A 27,502-nucleotide genomic window follows, 5' to 3' on the forward strand; every position below is an offset into this window, starting at 1 on the left:
TGGTTGCCGCCATACACGCTTGACACCATCTGAACCAAATAAATGTATCTTGGTCTCATCGGACCACAGGACATGGTTCCAGTAATCCATATCCTTAGTCTGCTTGTCTTCAGCAAACTGTTTGAGGGCTTTCTAGTGCATCATCTTTAGAAGAGGCTTCCTTCTGGTACGACTGCCATGCAGACCAATTTGATGCAGTGTGCGGCGTATGGTCTGAGCACTGACAAGCTGACCCCACACTCCTTCAACCTCTGCAGCAATGCTGGCAGCACTCATATGTCTATTTCCCAAAGACAACCACTGGATATGACGCTGAGCACGTGCACTCAACTTCTTTGTCGATCATGGTGAGGCCTGTTCTAAATGGAACCTGTCCTGTGAAACCCCTGTATGGTCTTGCCCACCGTGCTGCAGCTCAGTTTCAGGGTCTTGGCAATCTTCTTATAGCCTAGGCCATCTTTATGTAGAGCAACAATTCTTTTTTTCAGATCCTCAGATAGTTCTTTGCCATGAGGTGCCATGTTGATCTTCCAGTAACCAGTATGAGGGAGCGTGAGAGCGATAACACCAAATTTAACACACCTGCTCCCAATTCACACCTGAGACCTTGTAGCACTAACGAGTCACATGACACCGGGGAGGGAAAATGGCTATTTGGGCCCAATTTGGACATTTCCACTTAGGTGTGTACTCACTTATGTTGCAAACTGTTTAGACATTAATGGCTGTGTGTTGAGTTATTTTGAGGGGACAGCAAATTTACACTGTTATACAGGCTGTACACTCACTACTTTACATTGTAGCAAAGTGTCATTTCTTCAGTGTTGTCACATGAAAAATATAAAATATTTACAAAAATGTGAGGGGTGTACTCACTATTGTGAGATACTGTATTTACAGCCCTCAATTCCCCCTGTATTTGTTTGTTAAACTTTGTCTGGTGTCTTTTATATTGTATTGTACTGTACTTTTATCTTTGTACCCATGGACAGCGCTGCAGAATCTGTTGGCGCTTTATAAATAAAGAATAATAATAATACACACACACACACACACACATATATACATGTCTGTAAATACAGTATCTCACAATAGTGAGTACACCCCTCACATTTTTGTAAATATTTTATATTTTACATGTGACAACATTGTGCCATACTTCTTTGACTTCTAAATGATGGTATTCAAAGTGCTCCATGATATAAATGTCTGCAAAAATTATTGTAGGGCCTTTTGTGGACTTGTACTTATGCTCTGGTAGCTACCACTGGTAACTACCTCGGCAGTATACAACCTAGAAACCTTTAAAGAAACAAACAAATAAAATAATAATTCAGTTGATATGAGATGAAGTCAAAGTACCTTTACAATTGATCTTGAATGTGATTGGTTAAATTTGAATACAGCTGCAATGCCTATTATATCGTGTAAACTTATGCAAACAAGGAAAAAAATTTTAAAGAAACAATCTACTTGTTTTATTCAAAAATTGTTGGTTAAAAAAATGTATTAAGATGCAAAAGGTCTGACATTGTTTGCCATGATGCCAACATATATTTTCATAAAAGTTGCAATTTCAATATGGCATAACAGATGTTTAACTACAGCCGTTCATAGATCGAATAGATGTGCTGGGGGGAAAACAGAATTTATGTTTACCTGATAAATTACTTTCTCCAACGCTGTGTCCGGTCCACGGCGTCATCCTTACTTGTGGGATATTCTCTTCCCCAACAGGAAATGGCAAAGAGCCCAGCAAAGCTGGTCACATGATCCCTCCTAGGCTCCGCCTTCCCCAGTCATTCGACCGACGTAAAGGAGGAATATTTGCATAGGAGAAATCATATGATACCGTGGTGACTGTAGTTAGAGAAAATAAATCATCAGACCTGATTAAAAAACCAGGGCGGGCCGTGGACCGGACACACCGTTGGAGAAAGTAATTTATCAGGTAAACATAAATTCTGTTTTCTCCAACATAGGTGTGTCCGGTCCACTGCGTCATCCTTACTTGTGGGAACCAATACCAAAGCTTTAGGACACGGATGATGGGAGGGAGCAATCAGGTTACCTAGATGGAAGGCACCACGGCTTGCAAAACCTTTCTCCCAAAAATAGCCTCAGAAGAAGCAAAAGTATCAAATTTGTAAAATTTGGTAAAAGTGTGCAGTGAAGACCAAGTCGCTGCCTTACATATCTGATCAACAGAAGCCTCGTTCTTGAAGGCCCATGTGGAAGCCACAGCCCTAGTGGAATGAGCTGTGATTCTTTCAGGAGGCTGCCGTCCGGCAGTCTCATAAGCCAATCTGATGATGCTTTTAAGCCAAAAAGAGAGAGAGGTAGAAGTTGCTTTTTGACCTCTCCTTTTACCAGAATAAACAACAAACAAGGAAGATGTTTGTCTGAAATCCTTTGTAGCCTCTAAATAGAACTTTAGAGCACGAACTACATCCAAATTGTGCAACAAACGTTCCTTCTTTGAAACTGGATTCGGACACAAAGAAGGCACAACTATCTCCTGGTTAATATTTTTGTTAGAAACAACTTTCGGAAGAAAACCAGGTTTAGTACGCAAAACCACCTTATCTGCATGGAACACCAGATAAGGAGGAGAACACTGCAGATCAGACAACTCTGAAACTCTTCTAGCAGAAGAAATTGCAACCAAAAACAAAACTTTCCAAGATAATAACTTGATATCTACGGAATGTAAGGGTTCAAACGGAACCCCTTGAAGAACTGAAAAAACTAAATTGAGACTCCAAGGAGGAGTCAAAGGTTTGTAGACAGGCTTGATTCTAACCAGAGCCTGAACAAAAGCCTGAACATCTGGCACAGCCGCCAGCTTCTTGTGAAGTAAAACAGATAAAGCAGAAATCTGTCCCTTCAAAGAACTTGCAGATAATCCTTTCTCCAAACCCTCTTGTAGAAAGGATAGAATCTTAGGAATTTTAACCCTGTTCCATGGGAATCCTTTCGATTCGCACCAACAGATATATTTTTTCCATACTTTATGGTAAATTTTTCTAGTTACAGGCTTTCTAGCCTGAATAAGAGTATCAATGACAGAATCTGAGAACCCACGCTTTGATAAAATCAAGCGTTCAATCTCCAAGCAGTCAGTTGGAGTGATGCCAGATTCGGATGTTCGAACGGACCTTGAACAAGAAGGTCCCGTCTCAACGGTAGCTTCCATGGTGGAGCCAATGACATATTCACCAGGTCTGCATACCAAGTTCTGCGTGGCCACGCAGGAGCTATCAAGATCACCGAAGCCCTCTCCTGATTGATCCTGGCTACCAGCCTGGGAATGAGAGGCAACGGTGGGAACACATAAGCTAGGTTGAATGTCCAGGGCGCTACTAGTGCATCTACTAGAGTCGCCTTGGGATCCCTGGATCTGGACCCGTAGCAAGGAACCTTGAAGTTCTGACGAGACGCCATCAAATCCATATCTGGAAAGCCCCATAATTGATTTATTTGGGCAAAGATTTCCGGATGGAGTTCCCACTCCCCCGGATGAAATGTCTGACGACTCAGAAAATCCGCTTCCCAATTTTCCACTCCTGGGATGTGGATTGCAGACAAGTGGCAGGAGTGAAGCTCCGCCCATTGAATTACTTTGGTCACTTCCTCCATCGCCGGGGAACTCCTTGTTCCCCCCTGATGGTTGATATATGCAACAGTCGTCATGTTGTCTGATTGAAACCTTATGAATTTGGCCTTTGCTAGTTGAGGCCAAGCCTTGAGAGCATTGAATATCGCTCTCAGTTCCAGAATGTTTATCGGGAGAAGAGATTCTTCCCGAGACCATAGACCCTGAGCTTTCAGGTGTTTCCAGACCGCGCCCCAGCCCACCAGGCTGGCGTCGGTCGTTACAATGACCCACTCTGGTCTTCTGAAGCTCATCCCTTGGGACAGGTTGTCCAGGGTCAGCCACCAACGGAGTGAATCTCTGGTCCTCTGATCTACTTGGATCGTCGGGGACAAATCTGTATAATCCCCATTCCACTGTCTGAGCATGCACAGTTGTAATGGTCTTAGATGAATTCGCGCAAAAGGAACTATGTCCATTGCCGCAACCATCAAACCTATTACTTCCATGCACTGCGCTATGGAAGGAAGAAGAACAGAATGAAGTACTTGACAAGAGCTTAGAAGTTTTGATTTTCTGGCTTCTGTCAGAAAAATCTTCATTTCCAAGGAGTCTATTATTGTTCCCAAGAAGGGAACTCTTGTTGACGGGAATAGAGAACTTTTTTCTACGTTCACTTTCCACCCGTGAGATCTGAGAAAGGCTAGGACAATGTCCGTATGAGCCTTTGCTTGAGGTAGAGACGACGCTTGAATCAGTATGTCGTCCAAGTAGGGTACTACTGCAATGCCCCTTGGCCTTAGCACCGCTAGAAGGGACCCTAGTACCTTTGTGAAAATTCTTGGAGCAGTGGCTAGTCCGAATGGAAGTGCCACAAACTGGTAATGCTTGTCCAGAAAGGCGAATCTTAGGAACCGATGATGTTCCTTGTGGATAGGAATATGTAGATACGCATCCTTTAAATCCACCGTGGTCATGAATTGACCTTCCTGGATGGTAGGAAGAATTGTCCGAATGGTTTCCATCTTGAACGATGGGACCTTGAGAAATTTGTTTAGGATCTTGAGATCCAAAATTGGCCTGAATGTTCCCTCTTTTTTGGGAACTATGAACAGATTGGAGTAAAACCCCATCCCTTGTTCTCCTAATGGAACAGGATGAATCACTCCCATTTTTAACAGGTCTTCTACACAATGTAAGAATGCCTGTCTTTTTATTTGGTCTGAAGACAATTGAGACCTGTGGAACCTTCCCCTTGGGGGTAGTTCCTTGAATTCCAGGAGATAACCTTGAGAAACTATTTCTAGCGCCCAAGGATCCTGAACATCTCTTGCCCAAGCCTGAGCGAAGAGAGAGAGTCTGCCCCCCACCAGATCCGGTCCCGGATCGGGGGCCAGCATCTCATGCTGTCTTGGTAGCGGTAGCTGGCTTCTTGGCCTGCTTACCTTTGTTCCAGCCTTGCATCGGTCTCCAGGCTGGCTTGGCTTGAGAAGAATTACCCTCTTGCTTAGAGGATGTAGAATTTGAGGCTGGTCCGTTTCTGTGAAAGGGACGAAAATTTGTTTTATTTTTAACCTTAAAAGACCTATCCTGAGGAAGGGCGTGGCCCTTTCCCCCAGTGATGTCTGAAATAATCTCTTTCAAGTCAGGGCCAAACTGCGTTTGTTAAGCGATGTTAAGCAACCTGTTCTTGGAGGACACATCCGCTGACCAAGACTTCAGCCAAAGCGCTCTGCGCGCCACAATAGCAAAACCTGAATTTTTCGCCGCTAATCTAGCTAATTGCAAAGTGGCGTCTAAGGTAAAAGAGTTAGCCAACTTAAGTGCTTGAACTCTGCCCATAACCTCCTCATAAGAGGATGCTTGATTGAGCGACTTTTCTAGTTCCTCGAACCAGAAACACGCTGCTGTAGTGACAGGAACAATGCATGAAATTGGTTGTAGAAGGTAACCTTGCTGAACAAACATCTTTTTAAGCAAACCCTCTAATTTTTTGTCCATAGGATCTTTAAAAGCACAACTATCTTCTATAGGGATAGTGGTGCGTTTGTTTAGAGTAGAAACCGCCCCCTCGACCTTGGGGACTGTCTGCCATAAGTCCTTCCTGGGGTCGACCATAGGAAATAATTTCTTAAATATAGGGGGAGGGACAAAAGGTATGCCGGGCCTTTCCCATTCTTTATTTACAATGTCCGCCACCCGCTTGGGTATAGGAAAAGCTTCGGGGGGCACCGGGACCTCTAGGAACCTGTCCATTTTACATAATTTCTCTGGAATGACCAAATTGTCACAATCATCCAGAGTAGATAACACCTCCTTAAGCAGAGCGCGGAGATGTTCCAATTTAAATTTAAATGTAATAACGTCAGGTTCAGCTTGTTGAGAAATTTTTCCTGAATCTGAAATTTCTCCCTCAGACAAAACCTCCCTAGCCCCTTCAGACTGGTGTAAGGGCATGTCAGAACCATTATCATCAGCGTCCTCATGCTCTTCAGTATCTAAAACAGAGCAGTCGCGCTTTCGCTGATAAGTGGGCATTTTGGCTAAAATGTTTTTAATAGAATTATCCATTACAGCCGTTAATTGTTGCATAGTAAGGAGGATTGGCGCACTAGATGCACTAGGGGCCTCCTGAGTGGGCAAGACTGGTGTAGACATAGAAGGGGATGATGCAGTACCATGCTTACTCCCCTCACTTAAGGAATCATTTTGGGCAACATTATTATCAGTGGCATCATTGTCCCTACTTTGTTTGTCACATTTATCACATATATTTAAATGGATAGGAACCTTGGCTTCCGAACATACAGAACATCGTCTATCTGATAGTTCAGACATGTTAATAGGCATAAACTTGATAACAAAGCACAAAAAACGTTTTAAAATAAAACCGTTACTGTCTCTTTAAATTTTAAACTGAACACACTTTTTTACTGAATATACGCAAAAGTATGAAGGAAATGTTCAAAATTCACCAAAATTTCACCACAGTGTCATAAAGCCTTAAAAGTATTGCACACCAAATTTGAAAGCTTTAACTCTTAAAATAACGGAACCGGAGCCGTTTTTACATTTAACCCCTATACAGTCCCTGGTATCTGCTTTGCTGAGACCCAACCAAGCCCAGAGGGGAATACGATACCAAATGACGCCTTCAATAAGCTTTTTCAGTGAATCTGAGCTCCTCACACATGCATCTGCATGCCTTGCTTCTCAAAAACAACTGCGCATTAGTGGCGCGAAAATGAGGCTCTGCCTATGACTAGAAAAGGCCCCCAGTGAAAAAGGTGTCCAATACAGTGCCTGTCCGTTTTTTTAACAAAATTGCCAAGATTAAAATAACTCTCCAAAGTTATAAACCATTAAACATGCTTATATAGTAATCGTTTTGGCCCAGAAAAATTTCTACCAGTCTTTAAAGCCCTTGTGAAGCCCTTTTATTCTTATATTGAAAATTAAGAAAATGGCTTACCGGATCCCATAGGGAAAATGACAGCTTCCAGCATTACCAAGTCTTGTTAGAAATGTGTCATACCTCAAGCAGCCAAAGTCTGCTCACTGTTTCCCCCAACTGAAGTTAATTCCTCTCAACAGTCCTGTGTGGAAGCAGCCATCGATTTTAGTAACGGTTGCTAAAATCATTTTCCTCTTACAAACAGAAATCTTCATCTCTTTTCTGTTTCAGAGTAAATAGTACATACCAGCACTATTTTAAAATAACAAACTCTTGATTGAAGAATAAAAACTACATTTAAACACCAAAAAACTCTGAGCCATCTCCGTGGAGATGTTGCCTGTGCAACGGCAAAGAGAATGACTGGGGAAGGCGGAGCCTAGGAGGGATCATGTGACCAGCTTTGCTGGGCTCTTTGCCATTTCCTGTTGGGGAAGAGAATATCCCACAAGTAAGGATGACGCCGTGGACCGGACACACCTATGTTGGAGAAATATACATAAGTAATTAAAGAATGACTATGATATGCATACATTTATTTTAAGCATTAATCTAATCTGTATTTCAGAAAAGTAAATGGACAATCTAGATCAACTGTATCAAAGCCATCAAATGACACTATAACAAAGGACAACATTATTTGGATTTTCTTTAGATTACACTACGAGGAAGGAGAACAGAATCTCCATAGGATAACACATGTTAAACATACTTTTTATTATTTTAAAGGAGTGCACTTTTTAAACAGCAACAAGTTTAAAACGGTTAGGTTTGCTGTAAGGCTCAAATATGAATCATTCTAGCGTAAAAATAAAATATTCCTTTGTTTTATGTGAGTTTAACCTGCTAAAGGTAAGCTGTGCACATGATTTACATCAGTGCTGTTCTACTGCAGTGCATTCATTGCACAGTTATTTTTAATTAATATAAAATTGACTTTCCATTTAAAGTGATGGTAAAGTTTCCAATTCATATAATCATATCTGGAATGGAAACAATATTTTAGATGTACTTTAATTCATCCATTCTAATAAAGATATGCTATATCTTACTTTTTAATATAGCAATGAAATTAAAATTCCCTGTGCTACGACCGCCCTCTTCAAAAGTCATTTTTTTGTGAGCTAACTGTTTTGACTGTTCTCCAATCAGAGCTCTGCCCATGTGGCACTCACACAATTTTTTTTGTGTGTGGCTAGAGTGCCGATTGGAAAACAGTCAAAACTAATATCTCACAAAAAAATTACTTTTGAAGCGAAGGGAATTTCATCGCTATATTAAAAAGTTATAGCATATCTTCATTAGAGTGGATGAATTAAAATCCATCTAAAGTATTGTTTCCACTACGGATCTGATTATACGAATTAGAAACTTTACAATCACTTTAAGTTTCATACAAAGCATGTCCTTTTAAATACTTTCTATACCAGGCATCTGTGGTACTGGGGAATTTTTCGCTCTTTTTTTTTTTTTTTCTTAGTATATTGTTACTCACTACCAAGTGTACTTCATCACCAGTTCTCCTTGCTGCAAACTAGAAACACCTTGTTATGTTTTATTAATTTTCATCCACCGCGGATTATCCATGTACCATTTCCACAACTTTGCTTTTTTATACAGACCACACTCGCTGGGTTTTTAGACAACCCAGTTGTCTGAAACCCAGCGAGTGCAGTCTGTATATTTTCTATTTATTGCCCCTGCCGGCACTCTGGTTGTTGTCATTTTTGGTTAGTGAGAATACAGTTCCTAACATTTCTGTATGTATGTGTGTATATATATTATTTTTAATCTACAGCAATATACTACAATATACTAAAGAAACTGTGTTGTACCTTTTCTTCCAATATCCGTAATCTTTTCTTTAGGGAATAGTTATCCCTTTCAGTTTCCTTCAAGCGTTTTTTGATGTCTTCATATGCAGTGATAAGTGCAAAGTGTGAAGCAACAGATTCCTCTCCAGAAGACGCAGAGAAGGGAATTTCTTGATCCTGTCTACGGGCAAAGTCAGCTTTTTCATGGTTAAGAATACAGATGTCATCATCTACTGTAGCATCCATGACACCTTCAACAACATATACAACATTTTGTTACAGATAGAATAAAAATGAAATGAAACAACAGACATTTACCGAATATCACACATTCTAATTCCATCTAAATACTTGTTTCTCTTTGTAGAATTCTGAACAAGATTTCTGCACCAGATAATCCATTCCTTTAGTTTTACAGTTAATGACTTTCTCTGTTGGGACCACATTTACTTGTTACTAGATTCGTTTTTTTGCTCTTCTTTCAGTGCGTAGGGGCTTGTTGCTGTTTGGCAAAGCTATTTATCTGCTAAAGCTAGTGGCAATCCAGTACCCTTCTCCCATCTTAGAGTGAATAAATGGATATTGATTAACGTAATACATTTTATACTATAATATTTTTTCTCTTACCTCCGCCTGTATAAAAGGTATTCCTTACTGTACGCTATACCCTTACTGACTGCTCTTTCAGTACATTGCTTTGAGTAACATTTTCTTAAGAATCTTTCTTTGGTTTGTTTTGCATTTTCATTTTGATGAGATTTTTTGCAGCCCCAGTTACTATGCAAATGGGTCATCCTTCTTTAATGTATTAAGACTGTTCCTTGCTTCAAAAAAAGCGATTTGTGACCACCAGTTCCCTTAAATTCTGTTACTTAAATAGTTTCATCCTTTTAAATATTAAAAGTAGAGTGAACATAATACATACTTGCAAATCATTCAAATAATTACAGTGTGTGCCTGCACTAAATTTCTTGTACTTTTGAAAAATACAGGGAAAGTATAGTTTAGCACCCTTATCTTACCCACACTACAAACCACTCTCCTCCATAAGCATTTATTCAAGAAGAGGCCAATTAGAAAGCTTACTGCCAGTCCCAGAGACTTTAACCTTTTAACGCCGTTATGCCGTTCTATTCCGTCATATTTACACTGGGCTTTAAAGCCGTTATGACGGAATAGAACGTCATATCAAACGGCTGTCCTGAAGCCTTCTGCGCTTCAAGGACTTGATCGCGGTCTGGAGGGCGTTCCTAGGGTTGTAGGGACGCCCCCCAGATGCGATCCAATAATTGAAATCTCGCGATCGTATGCACGATCGCGTAGTTTCAATTTGCCTACATCGGAACAGGTGTTCCGATGTAGACACTTTAACCCTGTCACGAAAGGGTTAACATGCTATTGCAATATACATATAAACAGTCAATGCAATCCATTGTTCATTTCTGTACTGGAAGGCACACTATAAGTTCAGTCTGACACAGAACAGCATCTGACTGACCAATACCTCCATATATACTGATGTACTGCCAAGTACAACTGTTCTGATAGCTATGTAATGAGAATGCTTACAACCAACATTTAAATTATGGTGACAATTTTAGTCAGCTTTATTGACCTGGACAAAATAGGTTTGCTGATCATAAAAGTACTGTCTAGCTGGTATGTCATCTTTGTTTTTCTATACACAAACACACACATATATATATATATATATATATATATATATATATATATATATATATATATATATATATATATTTATATATATATATATATATATATATATATACACACACATACACATATATATATATATATATATATATATATATATATATATATATATATATATATATACACACATATATATACCTGAACTAGTGTCATGTTACTAGAGCTTTATCACTTGAGATGCTGCATTTTTTGTTCTGTATTAGGTCAATCACGAGCAATGAGTGGCATGTTGCTTAGCACATTACAGTTTATTATAAGTATTTTGATTTTATTTCCTACATTTTAAGATATTTTTAGTGGGTACCTAAAAACCAGGTTCAATACAATTTGTCTTTATGGAAAGCCAAAATTAAACTTTCATGATTCCGAAAAAGCTTGCAATTTTAAACATCTTTCAAATTGACTTCCATTAACACTTCCATTAACACAACATGTACAGTCATTTCATATTTACACTTTCTGAGTCACCAGCTACTACTGAGCATGTGCAAGACTTCACAGAATATACGTATATGCATTTGTGATTGGCTGTCACATGATACAGGAGGAGTGGAAATAGACATAACTTTGAAATTTATCAGAAATAATTACTACTCATTAGAATTTCAGACTTAGGCCCTGATAATCAAAGATTCTTCAGCTTGGAGAGAAATTGTAGTTCAGACTTCATATGCGCAAAGTGGAATTAAATACTTTTACCTTGAGTCGTGGTTGCGCTCTCTCTTCTTTTTGTTTTATCAGACTTCACAGAAGCTGAACTCACTGAATTTTCAAAAGAAAAAGGGCGGAACTCTCCAGCACTGCGAGATCTCTCTCATTTATGTATGTGAAGCAGAGACAAGCCCAGTGTAATATAGCACTAAATGATATGAGAGTTTTGTTACACTTACACTTTGTATTTTATATTACTATACATTTCAGATTGGGTCCTTTCAGTATAGATTTGCACCTTATTAATTGTAATGTAATGCATTTAAATTTTGATCTAGCAGTGATTTTACACATTCTGATTATGCTTTTAAAGTTTCTGTTTTACTTTAATAGCTTAGGATCATACTTTGTATGAAATTACATTGCATTTTGTATTTTCTCCATTGTAAACTGACAGTATGGGCAGGGCAGTTCCCTGGGCTGAACAGGGGAGTTCCCATGGTATGTGTTTAGCTCTCTCAAAAGTCTTGTGAAATTTTCTAAGCATTTTAAACAAGTTGGTCTCACTAGTTTGTCTCGCCAGCTGTAGAGAGGTGAAGTTTGCTCAAAATTCACAATACACTTACTTTAACTAGCAGAAAAGTAATATACAGGCGTACCTCAGAGATATTGCAAGTTTGGCTCCAGAACACCACAATAAAGCGAGTATAGCAATAAAGTGAGTCACACTATTTTTTTTGTTTCCCAATACATATACAAGTTATATTTACACTATAGTGTAGTCTATTAAGTGTACAATAGCATGTCTAAAAAGACAATGTACATAGCATAATTAAAAAATAAATTTTATTGTTAATAAGTGCAAACAATCATCTAAACCTTCAGTGAGTCATAATCGTTTTGCAGGTGGTATGTATATATGTTGGGAGAATGATGCCAATAGACTTGCTCGACTTGTAAAAAGAGCAATATCTGCCTGTATATAAAAATATAGACAAAAGCAAGTTAAATTGTAGTGAAAACATTTCAGTTTAATTTGGAATTGATGCAAAGAGTCTTTATATCAATCCAAGGGGTTCTCCAGTTACCTTCTCTCTCCCATGTGACATTTAGTATCCCAGAAAGCTTCATTGCTTTTCTATGGAAGGCGTCTCTCATCTCTCTGAGATTTCCAAGTCCTCCTTTTTCTTAGAAAATCTAGTGAGATCTGTCCCTGTGAAGTCAGCACTATATTCTCTCCAAACTAGAGAATGTTTGATTATCTGGCCCATAGAAAGTAATGACGCTCTCTGGGAAAGATGACAGTTTTTAAGTTTTAATTTAAATAAGACATGCAGGGGGGGCGGAGCCAACCACTGAGCTGAGCAGTCGCAAGGGGACAGAGCTCAGTGTACTTTTCCCTTTTAGACTTGCTATCCATAAGTTAATTAATTTAAAGCCACTTTATTAAAATCGGACATTGATGGAGAAAAGGACAAACAGCACAGGGTAGCTGTGACATTGTGAGTTCGCATTTATAAGGTTGACAAACGCTGATACTACTACACCACAGCCACTGGAAAGAAACTCAGATCTTTCAGTCAACAAGCATTCCGGAGGGTCGGGGTTCCGCTCCGGAGACAGAGGTGATCTTTTCCAGACTGAAGCTGTTATCACAGGGGTATGTAAAAGTAATACACCATCGCCACACTCACGACTACAGGTGTTATACAAATCAAGCATCTACCTGACATATCAGCTGATTAACTCTAATTACACAATTAGTCCGGATCCCCACACGCTATAACGGGTTTTGGAGGGGGGATTGCATTTCAGTTTAAACAGGAGAGACAAACTTTAATCAGGATACTAGTGGCGCGAAAGTCCGCCATCTTGTCTAAAACTACGCAGCACAATTAATAGCCGCTCTGATCAGTCTATTGCTCCCAGGTCACTCTTAGTTGACAACGGAACTTACCGGGTCATACTGCACTGACACGGCTTCCTCAGCTAACTGTATTGAGGCTACATAGGAGGTCAAACCCAGAAAACACAATTTATGCTTACCTGATAAATTTATTTATTTTGTGGTGTATCCAGTCCACGGATCATCCATTACTTGTGGGATATTCTCATTCCCAACAGGAAGTTGCAAGAGGACATCCACAGCAGAGCTGTTATATAGCTCCTCCCCTAACTGCCATATCCAGTCATTCGACCAAAAACACGCAGAGAAAGGAGAAACCATAGGGTGCAGTGGTGACTGTAGTTTAAATGTAAAAATTACCTGCCTTAAAATTACAGGGCGGGCCGTGGACTGGATACACCACAAGAGAAATACATTTATCAGGTAAGCATAAATTGTGTTTTCTCTTGTAAGGTGTATCCAGTCCACGGATCATCCATTACTTGTGGGATACCAATACCAAAGCTAAAGTACACGGATGGACAAGGCAGGTACATAAACGGAAGGTACCACTGCCTGTAAAACCTTTCTCCCAAAAATAGCCTCCGAAGAAGCAAAAGTATCAAATTTGTAGAATTTTGAAAAAGTATGAAGCGAAGACCAAGTTGCCGCCTTGCAAATCTGTTCAACAGAAGCCTCATTTTTAAAGGCCCAAGTGGAAGACACAGCTCTAGTAGAATGAGCTGTAATCCTTTCAGGAGGCTGCTGGCCAGCAGTCTCATAGGCTAAGCGGATTATGCTTCTTAGCCAAAAAGAAAGAGAGGTTGCCGAAGCCTTTTGACCTCTCCTCTGTCCAGAGTAGACAATAAACAAAGCAGATGTTTGACGAAAATCTTTAGTAGCTTGTAAGTAAAACTTTAAAGCCCGAACCACGTCCAGATTGTGTAATAGACGTTCCTTCTTTGAAGAAGGATTAGGACACAAGGATGGAACAACAACTCTTGATTGATATTCTTGTTAGATACCACCTTAGGTAAAAACCCAGGTTTGGTACGCAGGACTACCTTATCCGTATGGAAGATCAGATAAGGAGAATCACATTGTAAAGCAGATAACTCGGAGACTACAAGCCGAGGAAATAGCTACCAAAAAAAGAACTTTCCAAGATAAAAGTTTGATATCTATGGAATGAAGAGGTTCAAACGGAACTCCTTGAAGAACCTTAAGAACCAAATTTAAGTTCCATGGGGGAGCAACAGGTTTAAACACAGGCTTGATTCTAACCAAAGCCTGACAAAATGCCTGAACGTCTGGAACATCTGCCAGACGCTTGTGCAAAAGAATAGACAGAGCAGAAATCTGTCCTTTTAAGGAACTAGCTGACAATCCTTTTTCCAGACCATCTTGAAGAAAGGATAATATTCTGGGAATCCTGACCTTACTCCATGAGTAACCTTTGGATTCACACCAATAAAGATATTTACGCCATATCTTATGGTAAATTTTCCTGGTAACAGGCTTTCGTGCCTGTATTAAGGTATCAATGACTGACTCGGAGAAGCCACGCTTTGATAAAATCAAGCGTTCAATCTCCAGGCAGTCAGTCTCAGAGAAATTAGATTTGGATGGTTGAAAGGACCCTGACGTAGAAGGTCCTGTCTCAGAGGCACAGTCCATGGTGGAAAGGATGACATGTCCACCAGATCTGCATACCAGGTCCTGCGTGGCCACGCAGGCGCTATCAAAATTACCTATGCTCTCTCTGGCCTGCGAAAGGTCATACCTTTGGACAGATGGACCCGAGATAGCCACCAGAGAAGAGAATCCCTGGTCTCTTGATCCAGATTTAGTAGAGGGGACAAATCTGTGTAATCCCCGTTCCACTGACTGAGCATGCATAGTTGCAGCGGTCTGAGATGTAGTCATGCAAACGGCACTATGTCCATTGCCGCTACCATTAAGCCGATTACTTCCATGCACTGAGCCACCGAAGGGGCGCGGAATGGAATGAAGAACACGGCAGGAATTTAGAAGCTTTAATAACCTGGACTCCGTCAGGTAAATTTTCATTTCTACAGAATCTATCAGAGTCCCTAGGAAGGAAACTCTTGTGAGGGGGGATAGAGAACTCTTTTCCTCGTTCACCTTCCACCCATGCGACCTCAGAAATGCCAACACTATGTCCGTATGAGACTTGGCAATTTGGAAGTTTGACGCCTGAATCAGGATGTCGTCTAAATAAGGGGCCACTGCTATGCCCTGCGGCCTTAGGACCGCCAGAAGCGACCCCAGAACCTTTGTAAAGATTCTTGGGGCTGTAGCTAATCCAAAGGGAAAAGCTACAAACTGGTAATGCCTGTCTAGAAAGGCAAACCTAAGAAACCGATGATGATCTTTGTGTATCGGAATGTGAAGATAAGCATCCTTTAAACCCACTGTAGTCATATATTGACCCTCCTGGGTCATAGGTAGGATGGTACGAATAGTTTCCATCTTGAATGATGGAACTCTGAGGAATTTGTTTAAGATCTTTAGATCCAAAATTGGTCTGAAGGTTCCCTCTTTTTTGGGAACCACAAACAGATTTGAGTAAAATACCTGTCCCTGCTTTGGAACTGGATGGATCACTATAACTAGGAGGTCTTGTACACAGTGTAAGAATGCCTCTCTCTTTGTCTGGTTTGCAGATAATTGTGAAAGGTGAAATCTCCCTTTTGGGGGGGGAAGCTTTGAAATCCAGAAGATATCCCTGGGATATAATTTCCAGCGCCCAGGGATCCTGGACATCTCTTGCCCACGCCTGGACAAAGAGTGAAAGTCTGCCCCCTACTAGATCCGTTACCGGATAGGGGGCCGTTCCTTCATGCTGTCTTAGAGGCAGCAGCAGGCTTTTTGGCCTGCTTACCTTTGTTCCAGGTCTGGTTTGGTCTCCAGACCGTCTTGGACTGAGCAAAAGTTCCCTCTTGTTTTGCATTAGAGGAAGTTGATGCCTCACCCGTCTTGACGTTTCGAAAGGCACGAAAATTAGACTGTTTGGCCCTTGATTTGGACTTGTCCTGAGGAAGGGCATGACCTTTTCTTCCCGTGATATCAGCAATAATCTCTTTCAAACCAGGCCCGAATAGAGTCTGCCCCTTGAAGGGAATGTTAAGTAGCTTAGATTTTGAAGTCACGTCAGCTGACCATGATTTAAGCCATAGCGCCCTGCGCGCCTGTATAGCAAAACCAGAATTCTTAGCCGTTAGTTTAGTCAAATGAACAATGGCATCAGAAACAAAAGAATTGGCTAGCTTAAGTGCCCTAAGCTTGCCAAGTATGTCTTCCAATGGAGTCGCTACCTGTAAAGCCTCTTCCAGAGACTCAAACCAGAACGCCGCAGCTGCAGTGACAGGAGCAATGCATGCAAGGGGCTGTAGGATAAAACCTTGTTGAATAAACATTTTCTTAAGGTAACCTTCTAATTTCTTATCCATTGGATCTAAAAAAGCACAACTGTCCTCGACAGGGATAGTAGAAACTGCTCCCTCCACCTTAGGGACTGTCTGCCATAAGTCCCGTGTGGTGGCGTCTATTGGAAACATTTTTCTAAAAATAGGAGGGGGAGAGAACAGCACACCTGGTCTATCCCATTCCTTAGTAATAATTTCTGTAAACCTTTTAGGTATTGGAAAAACATCAGTACACACCGGCACTGCATAGTATTTATCCAGTCTACACAATTTCTCTGGCACTGCAATTGTATCACAGTCATTCAGAGCAGCTAAAACCTCTTTGAGCAGCACGCGGAGGTGTTCAAGCTTAAATTTAAATGTAGAAATATCAGAATCAGGTATCCTACCTGAGTCAGAAACATCACCCACAGACTGAAGCTCTCATTCCTCAGCTTCTGCATATTGTGAGGCAGTATCAGACATGGTTCTTAAAGCGTCAGTATGCTCTGTCTTTCGTCTAACCCCAGAGCTATCTCGCTTACCTCTAAATTCAGGTAGTCTGGCTAATACCGCTGACAGTGTATTATCCATGACTGCCGCCATGTCTTGTAAAGTAATCGCTATGGGCGCCCTAGATGTACTTGGCGCCATTTGAGCGTGAGTCCCTTGAGCGGGAGTCAAAGGATCTGACACGTGGGGAGAGTTAGTCGGCATAACTTCCCCCTCGTCAGATTCCTCTGGTGATAAATTTTTTAAAGACAGAATATGATCTTTATTGCTTAAAGTGAAATCAGTACATTTGGTACACATTCTAAGAGGGGGTTCCACCATGGCTTTTAAACATAATGAACAAGGAGTTTCCTCTATGTCAGGCATGTTTACACAGACTAGCAATGAGACCAGCAAGCTTGGAAAACACTTTAAATCAAGTTAACAAGCAAATATAAAAAACGGTACTGTGCCTTTAAGAGAAACAAATTTTGTCAGAATTTGAAAAACAGTGAAAAAAGGCAGTTACACAAACGAAATTTTTACAGTGTGTATAATAAGCTAATAGAGCATTGCACCCACTTGCAAATGGATGATTTGCCGGATCAAAAAACGTTTTTTAACAGTCACAACAAACTGCCACAGCTCTGCTGGGGCCCTACCTTCCCCAATAAACGACTTTGGAAAGCCTTTGAGCCCTTTAGAGATATCCTATAGCATTCAGGGGACTTCTGAGGAAAGCTGGATGTCTCAGTCTGTAATTTTAACTGCGCAAAAAAGCGCTAAAATAGGCCCCTCCCACTCATACTACAACAGTGGAAAGACTCAGGAAACTGTTTCCAGGCAAAATTTAAGCCAGCCATGTGGAAAAAACTAGGCCCCAATAAAGTTTTATCACCAAAGCATATATAAAAACAATTAAACATGCCAGCAAACGTTTTATATTGCAATTTTATAAGGGTATTACCCCTGAGAGTAAGCATGATACCAGTCGCTATTAAATCACTGTATTCAGGCTTAACTTACATTAATCCGGTATCAGCAGCATTTTCTAGCATTTCCAATTCTAGAAAAAATTGTAACTGCTCATACCTCATAGCAGAGTAAACTGCACGCCATTCTCCCGCTGAAGTTACCTCTCTCCTCAGATATATGTGAGAACAGCAATGAATCTTAGTTACAACCTGCTAAGATCATAGAAAACTCAGGCAGATTCTTCTTCTATTTACTGCCTGAGATAAAATAGTACAACTCCGGTACTATTTAAAATAAACTTTTGATTGAAGATAAAAAACGAACTATATTTCACTACTCTCTCTTACTACCTCCATGCGTGTTGAGAGTTGCAAGAGAATGACTGGATATGGCAGTTAGGGGAGGAGCTATATAAAAGCTCTGCTGTGGGTGTCCTCTTGCAACTTCCTGTTGGGAATGAGAATATCCCACAAGTAATGGATGATCCGTGGACTGGATACACCTTACAAGAGAAATATCGTTGATAAAGCAGAGCCACATTTTACAGTTCACTTTATATTTCGAGTTAATGTAAACAAACTTTTTTTCAAATTGTGTGACAAAATGTTGGCGTTATAGTTCGACCAAATGTCTCAAGTTCACTCTGGATTGTTCACCAACAAGGGTTAACTTTTTGGACACAACTGTCTATAAAAAAGATTCTGCATTAATTACTGATATTTATAGTAAACCCACTGACCGTAACACATTGTTGCTCTTTCAAAGCTTTAAAGGGACACTGTACCCAAATTTTTTCTTTTGTGATTCAGATAGAGCATGCAATTTTAAGCAACTTTCTAATTTACTCCTATTATCAATTTTTCTTCATTCTCTTGGTATGTTTATTTGAAAAGCAAGAATGTAAGTTTAGATGCCGGCCCATTTTTGGTGAACAACCTGGGTTGTCCTTGCTGATTGGACAACACCAATAAACCAGTGCTGTCCATGGTTCTGAAACCAAACATTTGCTGGCTCCTTAGCTTAGATGCCTTCTTTTTCAAATAAAGATAGCAAGAGAAGGAATAATAATTGATAATAGAAGTAAATTAGAAAGTTGCTTAAAAGTGCATGCTCTATCTGAATCATGAAAGAAAAAAATTTGGGTTCAGTGTCCCTTTAACCCACAAAGAGTTTTTAATTCTATTCCTAAAAGCCAGTTCATAAGGATATTACGTAATGTAAAGGACACAAAGTTGCAAAATGTAAGACTGAAACAAATAGCTGGGAAATTCTTAGCTAGGGGTTACCCTAAATACATTGTTACAAAATGTGAGATTGAGGCTAAGGATAAATTGGGTAATGTCACTATGAACAAGGACAAGGCAAATAGATTGATTTTTGCAACTGAATATAGTGAACAAAGTGATAAAATTACAACTATTAAAAAACATTGGTACATTTTAAATAAATCTTATCCTAATGTGCAGTCATTTATGAGACCTCCTATGCAATCTTTTAGGAGAGTAAAAAATTTAAAAGATAGACTGGTCAGAGCCGATGTTGGTAGTAATACGTCAAACAAAGTCAATTATTTAACTACACCTAACAAAGGGTCATATCCCTGGTTAAATTGTGCTCAGTGCAATTTGATGATTAAAGGGAAACACATAGCTCAGATAAATGACAACAAGAAAAGGGAAATCAATGGGTTTTATACCTGTGATACTGAATATGTTGTGTATTTATTAAAATGCCCATGTGGGCGGGGCAATGTGTGAGAAACAACACGCCCCCCGAAAGATAGGATCAGTGGTCATAAGTCAAGCATTAGAGGCAAAGATATGACACAACCAGTGTCAGCTCATTTTATCATGGCTGGACAACAGTTAGCCAACTCCGTTTTCAGATCATAGATCACATCCCCAAACTAAGAAGAGGAGGGGATAGGGAGTTAATGCTAAAAAAGAGAGGTCTGGTGAATTAAAAAATTAGGGACTCTACACCCAGTAGGTTTAAATAAAGATTATGATTTACATTTATTTCTTTAATGTTTTTTTAAATCTTTATTAGATTGTTTTTAATGAATTGTTTTTTTAATATAAACGTATACAATGAAGTTGTATGTAGCAATTGTTGTAAATATAATCTAATAAATGTATGATAACCACTAGATGGCGCCTCTGTACAAGCATAGACATAGTTTGGCAATGTATTAGTTAACCAATTAAGGTTTCAGGTGCTTTAAAAGGAAGTAGTTACCTGTGTACTACAGCATGAGTAAGGGCAATGTAGGCCCGAAACGTCGCTGTGTTTTATCCTCTTCACCTCAATAAAAGATTTATTTTGATAAAACAGTGCTGAGACTACTTCTATTTTCTTGGAAAAAAAAAAATTATATATATATATATATATATACACATATATATATATATATATATATATATATATATATATATATATATACATACACACACACATATACAGGTATACCTCACTTTACAGCGCTTCACTTTACAGCGATTCGCTAATATAGCGCTTTGTGGAGCTGAAGTTCAACCTCCAAGGATTTTGAAACAGTGCTGTAAATCATTGTGAGATTGCGAGAAAAGTGACTTGCACCATTTTGCTATGCTTAGTTCACTCTGTTAACTGCATTGCAGTGCAATCTGTGTCTCAGTGCTATAGTCTGGCAAATTTTACTACAGTAATTGTCACTATTTTACAGGTACAGTATTTATTGAATACTAATTGAATACTTGCTGTGCTAGTGTTAAACTAAACATAGCACTATTGCACCCCTAATAAATGTTAGTTCAAACATGTTTTTAAGATTTTAAACACTGAAAAGAAAGCTAAAACTGCCTTGTTTCACTTTAAGGCGGTTTTCACTTTACAGCGGGGCTCCGGTCCCTAACCCGCTGTATGAGCGGGGTATACCTGTATATATATATATATATATATATATATATATATATATATATATATATATATATATATATATATATATATATATCATATCATATCTAAATGTAGTTGGCTATGGAGTATGTCTATCTAAATAACAGGTAGAAGATAGCAACCCCAATGTAGTTTCCAAGATATGATCAATACATATATAGGATACAAAGAAAGTAATACAAAGGAAGTAATATATTATCTCCCAGGAATATAGAAATTATACTAGTTTTCAATTTTAATAGTATTAGCCATGTCATCTTGGCCGCTGAACACATGACAATGGTACTGCCAACTAAAATGTCATGTAAAATTCACAGGGAGAAATATTAGCTCAAAATGATATGAATAAGCCTATATACAAGATATATTGGCAATGGTTAGATTGTACAGTATGTAAATTATATTATAACTTGGATCTAATAACTTCTTTGAGGAACATCAAGATAAATATAAGTGTCTATCAAACATTTGTACACCCACCATTAAATTGTACACATTTTTTTTGTAAACCTTCATTCTATATTTTAAGACTAAAAGTGTGTTAAAGAACAAGTCACAATTTGCTCAGCTAGAAACCATTTGAAAATGGGAACAGATTTAGCGTGCTTAGTTATGACACTTTGGCTAAAGACCTGGTAATTTATAGTGCAAAGATATAAGTTTATATGAGTCGGTTGCATATTAAAATGTCCCCTTAAGTTACACAATAAGCCTGATGACTAACAGAAGAATAAACATTATGGGGTAAATTAGTAGTGTTAGCTACATAAGCTAAGTGAGTGATCTCATTCTCTGGTGTGGCAGCTACCCAATACTGTTAGAAGTTTACTAGATCAGACGTGACCTGTTAGTAGAGTTATACAATTATGATTAAGATATACAATAGCATGAGTCTCTATCACAGACTAAATATCCTCATATTTGGAGACTCATCAGAGAATTCTACCCATGTCACTTAATGGTATATAACAATTTGTCCTACACATGAGAGTAAGTTTATTAACTGATATGGACTGTTTAATAGTGAACCCTTCAGCGGAATAATATGCCCTCAGCCGACTCCCAATCTCCAAGCTCAGCACACATAGGGAAAAGCCATAAAGAGTTCCACAGACTTGTCCAGTCCAGAAGAGAAATCAGAGGGAAGCTTGTTACATTATTTAGTCACAATCCCCTTGTTTGTGAGAGACTTGTATCGAAACAAAGGTATCAGATCGATCCGTTGCAATTAAGTCCCTCAGAGACTTTAAGATGGTCAACCAAATAGGGGTTTGATGTGAGATGGTCAGGTAGCTAGCCCTTCACTCCTGACCTCTTCATGGTAGATAGGCATGTTGGTGTGACCGGTACCTCGCCGCTGGTATTTACGGATTCTTCTTTGCATAAAAGGGACAATAGGGTTCCAGTCACACTTGTTTGCTGAATGTTTTTAATACTGAACATATTCATTAAAAAAAACAGAATTTATGTTTACCTGATAAATTTCTTTGTCCTACGGTGTGTCCGGTCCACGGCTTCATCCTTACTTGTGGGATATTCTCTTCCCCTACAGGAAATGGCAAAGAGAGCACACAGAAAGAGCTGTCCATATAGTCCCCCCTCTGGCTCCGCCCCCCAGTCATTCGACGGACGGTTAGGAGAAAAAGGAGAAACTATAGGGTGCCGTGGTGACTGTAGTGTATGGAATAAAAATTTTCAAACCTGACTAAAAGCCAGGGCGGGCCGTGGACCGGACACACCGTAGGAGAAAGAAATTTATCAGGTAAATATAAATTCTGTTTTCTCCTACATTGGTGTGTCCGGTCCACGGCTTCATCCTTACTTGTAGGAACCAATACCAAAGCTTTAGGACACGGATGAAGGGAGGGAGCAAGTCAGGTTACCTAAACGGAAGGCACTACGGCTTGCAAAACCTTTCTCCCAAAAACAGCCTCCGAAGAAGCATAAGTATTGAATTTGTAAAATTTGGCAAAAGTATGCAGAGAAGACCAAGTCGCTGCCTTACAGATCTGATCAACAGAAGCCTCGTTCTTGAAGGCCCATGTGGAAGCCACAGCTCTAGTAGAGTGAGCTGTAATTCGTTCAGGAGGCTGCCGTCCGGCAGTCTCATAAGCCAATCGGATGATGCTTTTCAGCCAAAAAGAAAGAGAGGTAGCAGTAGCTTTCTGCCCTCTCCTCTTACCAGAATAAACGACAAACAAAGATGATGTTTGTCTGAAAACCTTTGTTGCTTCTAAATAGAATTTTAAAGCACGGACCACATCTAGGTTGTGTAACAAACGTTCCTTCTTTGAAACTGGATTCGGACATAGGGATGGAACAACTATTTCCTGGTTAATATTCCTGTTGGAAACTACTTTTGGAAGAAAACCAGGTTTGGTACGTAAAACTACCTTATCTGCATGAAATACCAGATAGGGAGAAGTACACAGCAAAGCAGATAATTCAGAAACTCTTCTAGCAGAAGAAATAGCAACTAAAAACAGAACTTTCCAAGATAGTAACTTAATATCTATGGAATGCAAAGGTTCAAACGGAACCCCTTGAAGAACTGAAAGAACTAAGTTTAGACTCCATGGAGGAGTCATAGGTCTGTAAACAGGCTTGATTCTGACTAACGCCTGTACAAACGCTTGTACATCTGGCACGGCTGCCAGACGTTTGTGCAACAAGACAGACAGAGCAGATATCTGTCCCTTTAGAGAACTAGCTGACAGACCTTTCTCCAAACCCTCTTGGAGAAAGGAAAGAATCCTAGGAATTTTGATTTTACTCCAAGAAAAACCCTTGGATTCGCACCAACGGATATATTTGTGCCATATCTTATGGTAAATCTTCCTAGTCACAGGCTTTCTGGCTTGAACCAGAGTATCTATAACTGAATCTGAAAACCCAAGCTTAGATAGAATCAAGCGTTCAATTTCCAAGCAGTCAGTTGCAGAGAGACTAGATTTGGATGTTCGAATGGACCTTGTACTAGAAGATCCTGTCTCAAAGGTAGCTTCCATGGTGGAGCCGATGACATATTCACCAGGTCTGCATACCAAGTCCTGCGTGGCCACGCAGGAGCTATTAGGATCACCGAGGCCTTCTCCTGTTTGATCCTGGCTACCAGCCTGGGAAGGAGAGGGAACGGTGGAAACACATAAGCTAGATTGAACGACCAAGGCGCCACTAATGCATCCACTAGTGTCGCCCTGGGATCCCTGGATCTGGACCCGTATCGAGGAACTTTGAAGTTCTGACGAGACGCCATCAGATCCATATCTGGAGTGCCCCATAGTTGAGTTAACTGGGCAAAGACCTCCGGGTGGAGTTCCCACTCCCCCGGATGGAAAGTCTGACGAGTCAAATAATCCGCCTCCCAGTCGTCTACCCCTGGGATGTGGATTGCAGATAGGTGGCAGGAGTGATCCTCCGCCCATTTGATGATCTTGGATACCTCTGTCATCGCCAAGGAACTCTTTGTTCCCCCTGATGATTGATGTACGCTACAGTCGTCATGTTGTCCGACTGAAATCTTATGAATCTGGCCTTCGCTAGGTGAGGCCAGGCCAGGAGCGCATTGAATATCGCTCTCAGTTCCAAAATGTTAATCGGGAGAAGGGACTCTTCCCGAGACCATAGACCCTGAGCTTTCAGGGAGTCCCAGACCGCGCCCCAGCCTAAGAGACTGGCGTCGGTCGTGACGATGACCCACTCTGGTCTGCGGAAACTCATTCCCTGAGACAGGTGATCCTGAGTCAACCACCAGCGGAGTGAGTCTCTGGTTACCTGGTCTACTTGAATCTGGGGAGACAAGTCTGCATAATCCCCATTCCACTGTTTGAGCATGCACAGTTGCAATGGTCTTAGATGAATTTGAGCAAAAGAAACCACGTCCATTGCTGCAACCATTAGTCCTATTACCTCCATGCACTGAGCTATGGAAGGCTAAGGAATAGATTGAAGAACTTGACAAGCGTTTAGAAGTTTTAATTTTCTGACCTCTGTCAGAAAAATCTTCATTTCTACAGAATCTATTATTGTTCCCAGAAAGGGAACCCTTGTAGACGGGGACAGGGAACTCTTTTCTAAGTTCACCTTCCACCCGTGAGACCTGAGAAAAGCTAATACAATGTCTGTATGAGCCCTTGATCTGGAAAGGGACGACGCTTGGATTAGGATGTCGTCTAAGTAAGGTGCCACTGCAATGGCCCTCGGTCTTAGAACCGCTAGTAGGGACCCTAGCACCTTTGTGAAAATTCTGGGAGCAGTGGCTAAACCGAACGGAAGAGCCACGAACTGGTAATGTTTGTCCAGAAAGGCGAACCTTAGGAACTGATGATGATCTTTGTGGATAGGAATATGTAGGTACGCATCCTTTAAGTCCACGGTAGTCATGTATTGACCCTCCTGGATTGTTGGTAAAATCGTTCGAATGGTTTCCATTTTGAATGATGGAACTCTGAGGAATTTGTTTAGAATTTTTAAATCCAGAATTGGCCTAAAAGTTCCCTCTTTTTTGGGAACTACAAACAGGTTTGAGTAAAACCCCAGACCTTGTTCCGCTGTTGGAACTGGGTGTATCACTCCCATCTTTAATAGGTCTCCTACGCAATGTAAGAATACCTGTCTCTTTATCTGGTCTGAAGATAAGCGAGACATGTGGAACCTTCCCCTTGGAGGAAGTTCCTTGAACTCTAGAAGATACCCCTGAGAGACTATTTCTAGTGCCCAGGGATCCGGAACATCTCTTGCCCAAGCCTGAGCAAAGAGAGAAAGTCTGCCCCCTACTAGATCCGGTCCCGGATCGGGGGCTACCCCTTCATGCTGTCTTGGTAGCAGCAGCAGGCTTCTTGGCCTGTTTACCCTTGTTCCAGCCTTGCATTGGTTTCCATGCTGGTTTAGGCTGGGAAGCGTTACCCTCTTGTCTAGAGGCTGCAGAGTTAGGAGACGGTCCGTTCCTGAAATTGCGAAAGGAACGAAAATTAGATTTGTTCTTAGCCTTGAAAGGCCTATCCTGTGGGAGGGCATGGCCCTTTCCCCCAGTGATGTCTGAAATAATCTCCTTCAATTCTGGCCCAAAAAGGGTCTTACCCTTGAAAGGAATATTAAGCAGTTTTGTCTTGGACGACACATCCGCCGACCAAGATTTTAGCCAAAGCGCTCTGCGCGCCACTATAGCAAAACCTGAATTTTTCGCCGCTAATTTAGCCAATTGAAAAGCGGCATCTAAAATAAAGGAATTAGCCAACTTTAGTGCGTGAATTCTGTCCATGACTTCCTCATATGGAGTCTCCTTATGGAGCGAATTTTCTAGTTCCTCGAACCAAAAAGACGCCGCCGTGGTGACAGGAATAATGCACGAAATTGGTTGAAGAAGGAAACCTTGCTGAACAAATATCTTTTTAAGCAATCCTTCCAATTTTTTATCCATAGGATCTTTGAAAGCACAACTGTCCTCAATGGGAATAGTTGTGCGCTTGGCCAACGTAGAAAAACTGCCCCCTCAACCTTAGGGACTGTTTGCCATGTGTCCCTTCTGGGGTCGACAATGGGGAACATTTTCTTAAATATAGGAGGTGGGACAAAAGGTATACCTGGCTTCTCCCACTCCTTGGTCACTATGTCCGCCACCCTCTTGGGTATCGGAAAGGCATCAGCGTGCACAGGGACCTCTAGGAATTTGTCCATTTTGCACAATTTCTCTGGAATCACTAAAGAGTCACAATCATCAAGAGTAGTTAGCACCTCCTTAAGCAGGGCGCGGAGATGTTCTAACTTAAATTTAAATGCCACGATATCAGGTTCTGCCTGCTGAGAAACTTTTCCTGAATCAGAAATTTCTCCCTCAGACAGACCCTCCCTCACTGCCAATTCAGACTGGTGTGAGGGTATAACAGATAAATTATCTTCAGCGCCCACTTGCTCATCCTCTGTATTTAAAACTGAGCAATCACGCTTTCTGGGAAATGCTGGCAGTTTGGATAAAAGATTTGCTATAGAATTATCCATTACTGCAGTTAATTGCTGCATAGTAACAAGCATTGGCGCGCTAGATGTACTAGGTGTCGCCTGCGCGGGCAAAACTGGTGTTGACACAGAAGGAGAGGATGACGAACTATCCCCACTACCTTCATTTGAAGAATCATCTTGGGCAACCTTATTAAAGGGACAGTTTACTCAAAAATTTTCTCCCCTTTAATTTGTTCCCAATGATCCACTTTACCTGCTGGAGTGTATTAAATTGTTTACAAGTAGATCCTTTACCCTTATATTGGCATTTGAAATAGTTGATTTAGCATGTGGTATCCCCACCTATTCTGAAAGTTTGTGGCCGCAGGTCCCAGCTATAAATAAGCTTTGTAAACACAGCCAGCAGAAGAAATTATACTCTCAGTAGGATATAGCAGAGATAAGGTAATAAAATGTTGATTTTCCATTGTTCTCTCCAAGTACTGGTGATTGTTTTATGGACAGACATAAGATAAAGAAGCAGGTTTATGTACACAATGTGATACAGTAATGAGATCTGATTATACCTACAAGCTCAAC

At 40.4% G+C, this 27,502-nt stretch overlaps 1 protein-coding gene across 2 annotated transcripts in view; it reads right to left on the reverse strand.

Annotated features, from left to right (window-relative positions):
- Positions 1 to 27,502, reverse strand: part of AZI2 (5-azacytidine induced 2) — a 192,636-nt gene that overhangs the window by 134,225 nt on the left and 30,909 nt on the right. For both annotated transcript variants that reach the window (XM_053714247.1, XM_053714246.1), the window contains exon 2: positions 8,885 to 9,114. In XM_053714247.1, the coding sequence (XP_053570222.1) occupies positions 8,885 to 9,109 (225 nt within the window). In that variant the 5' untranslated portion in view covers positions 9,110 to 9,114. The remainder of the gene's footprint in view (positions 1 to 8,884; positions 9,115 to 27,502) is intronic.

The sequence above is a fragment of the Bombina bombina genome, chromosome 5 (genome assembly GCF_027579735.1).
Source record: "Bombina bombina isolate aBomBom1 chromosome 5, aBomBom1.pri, whole genome shotgun sequence".
NCBI classification, from domain to species: Eukaryota; Metazoa; Chordata; class Amphibia; order Anura; family Bombinatoridae; genus Bombina; species Bombina bombina.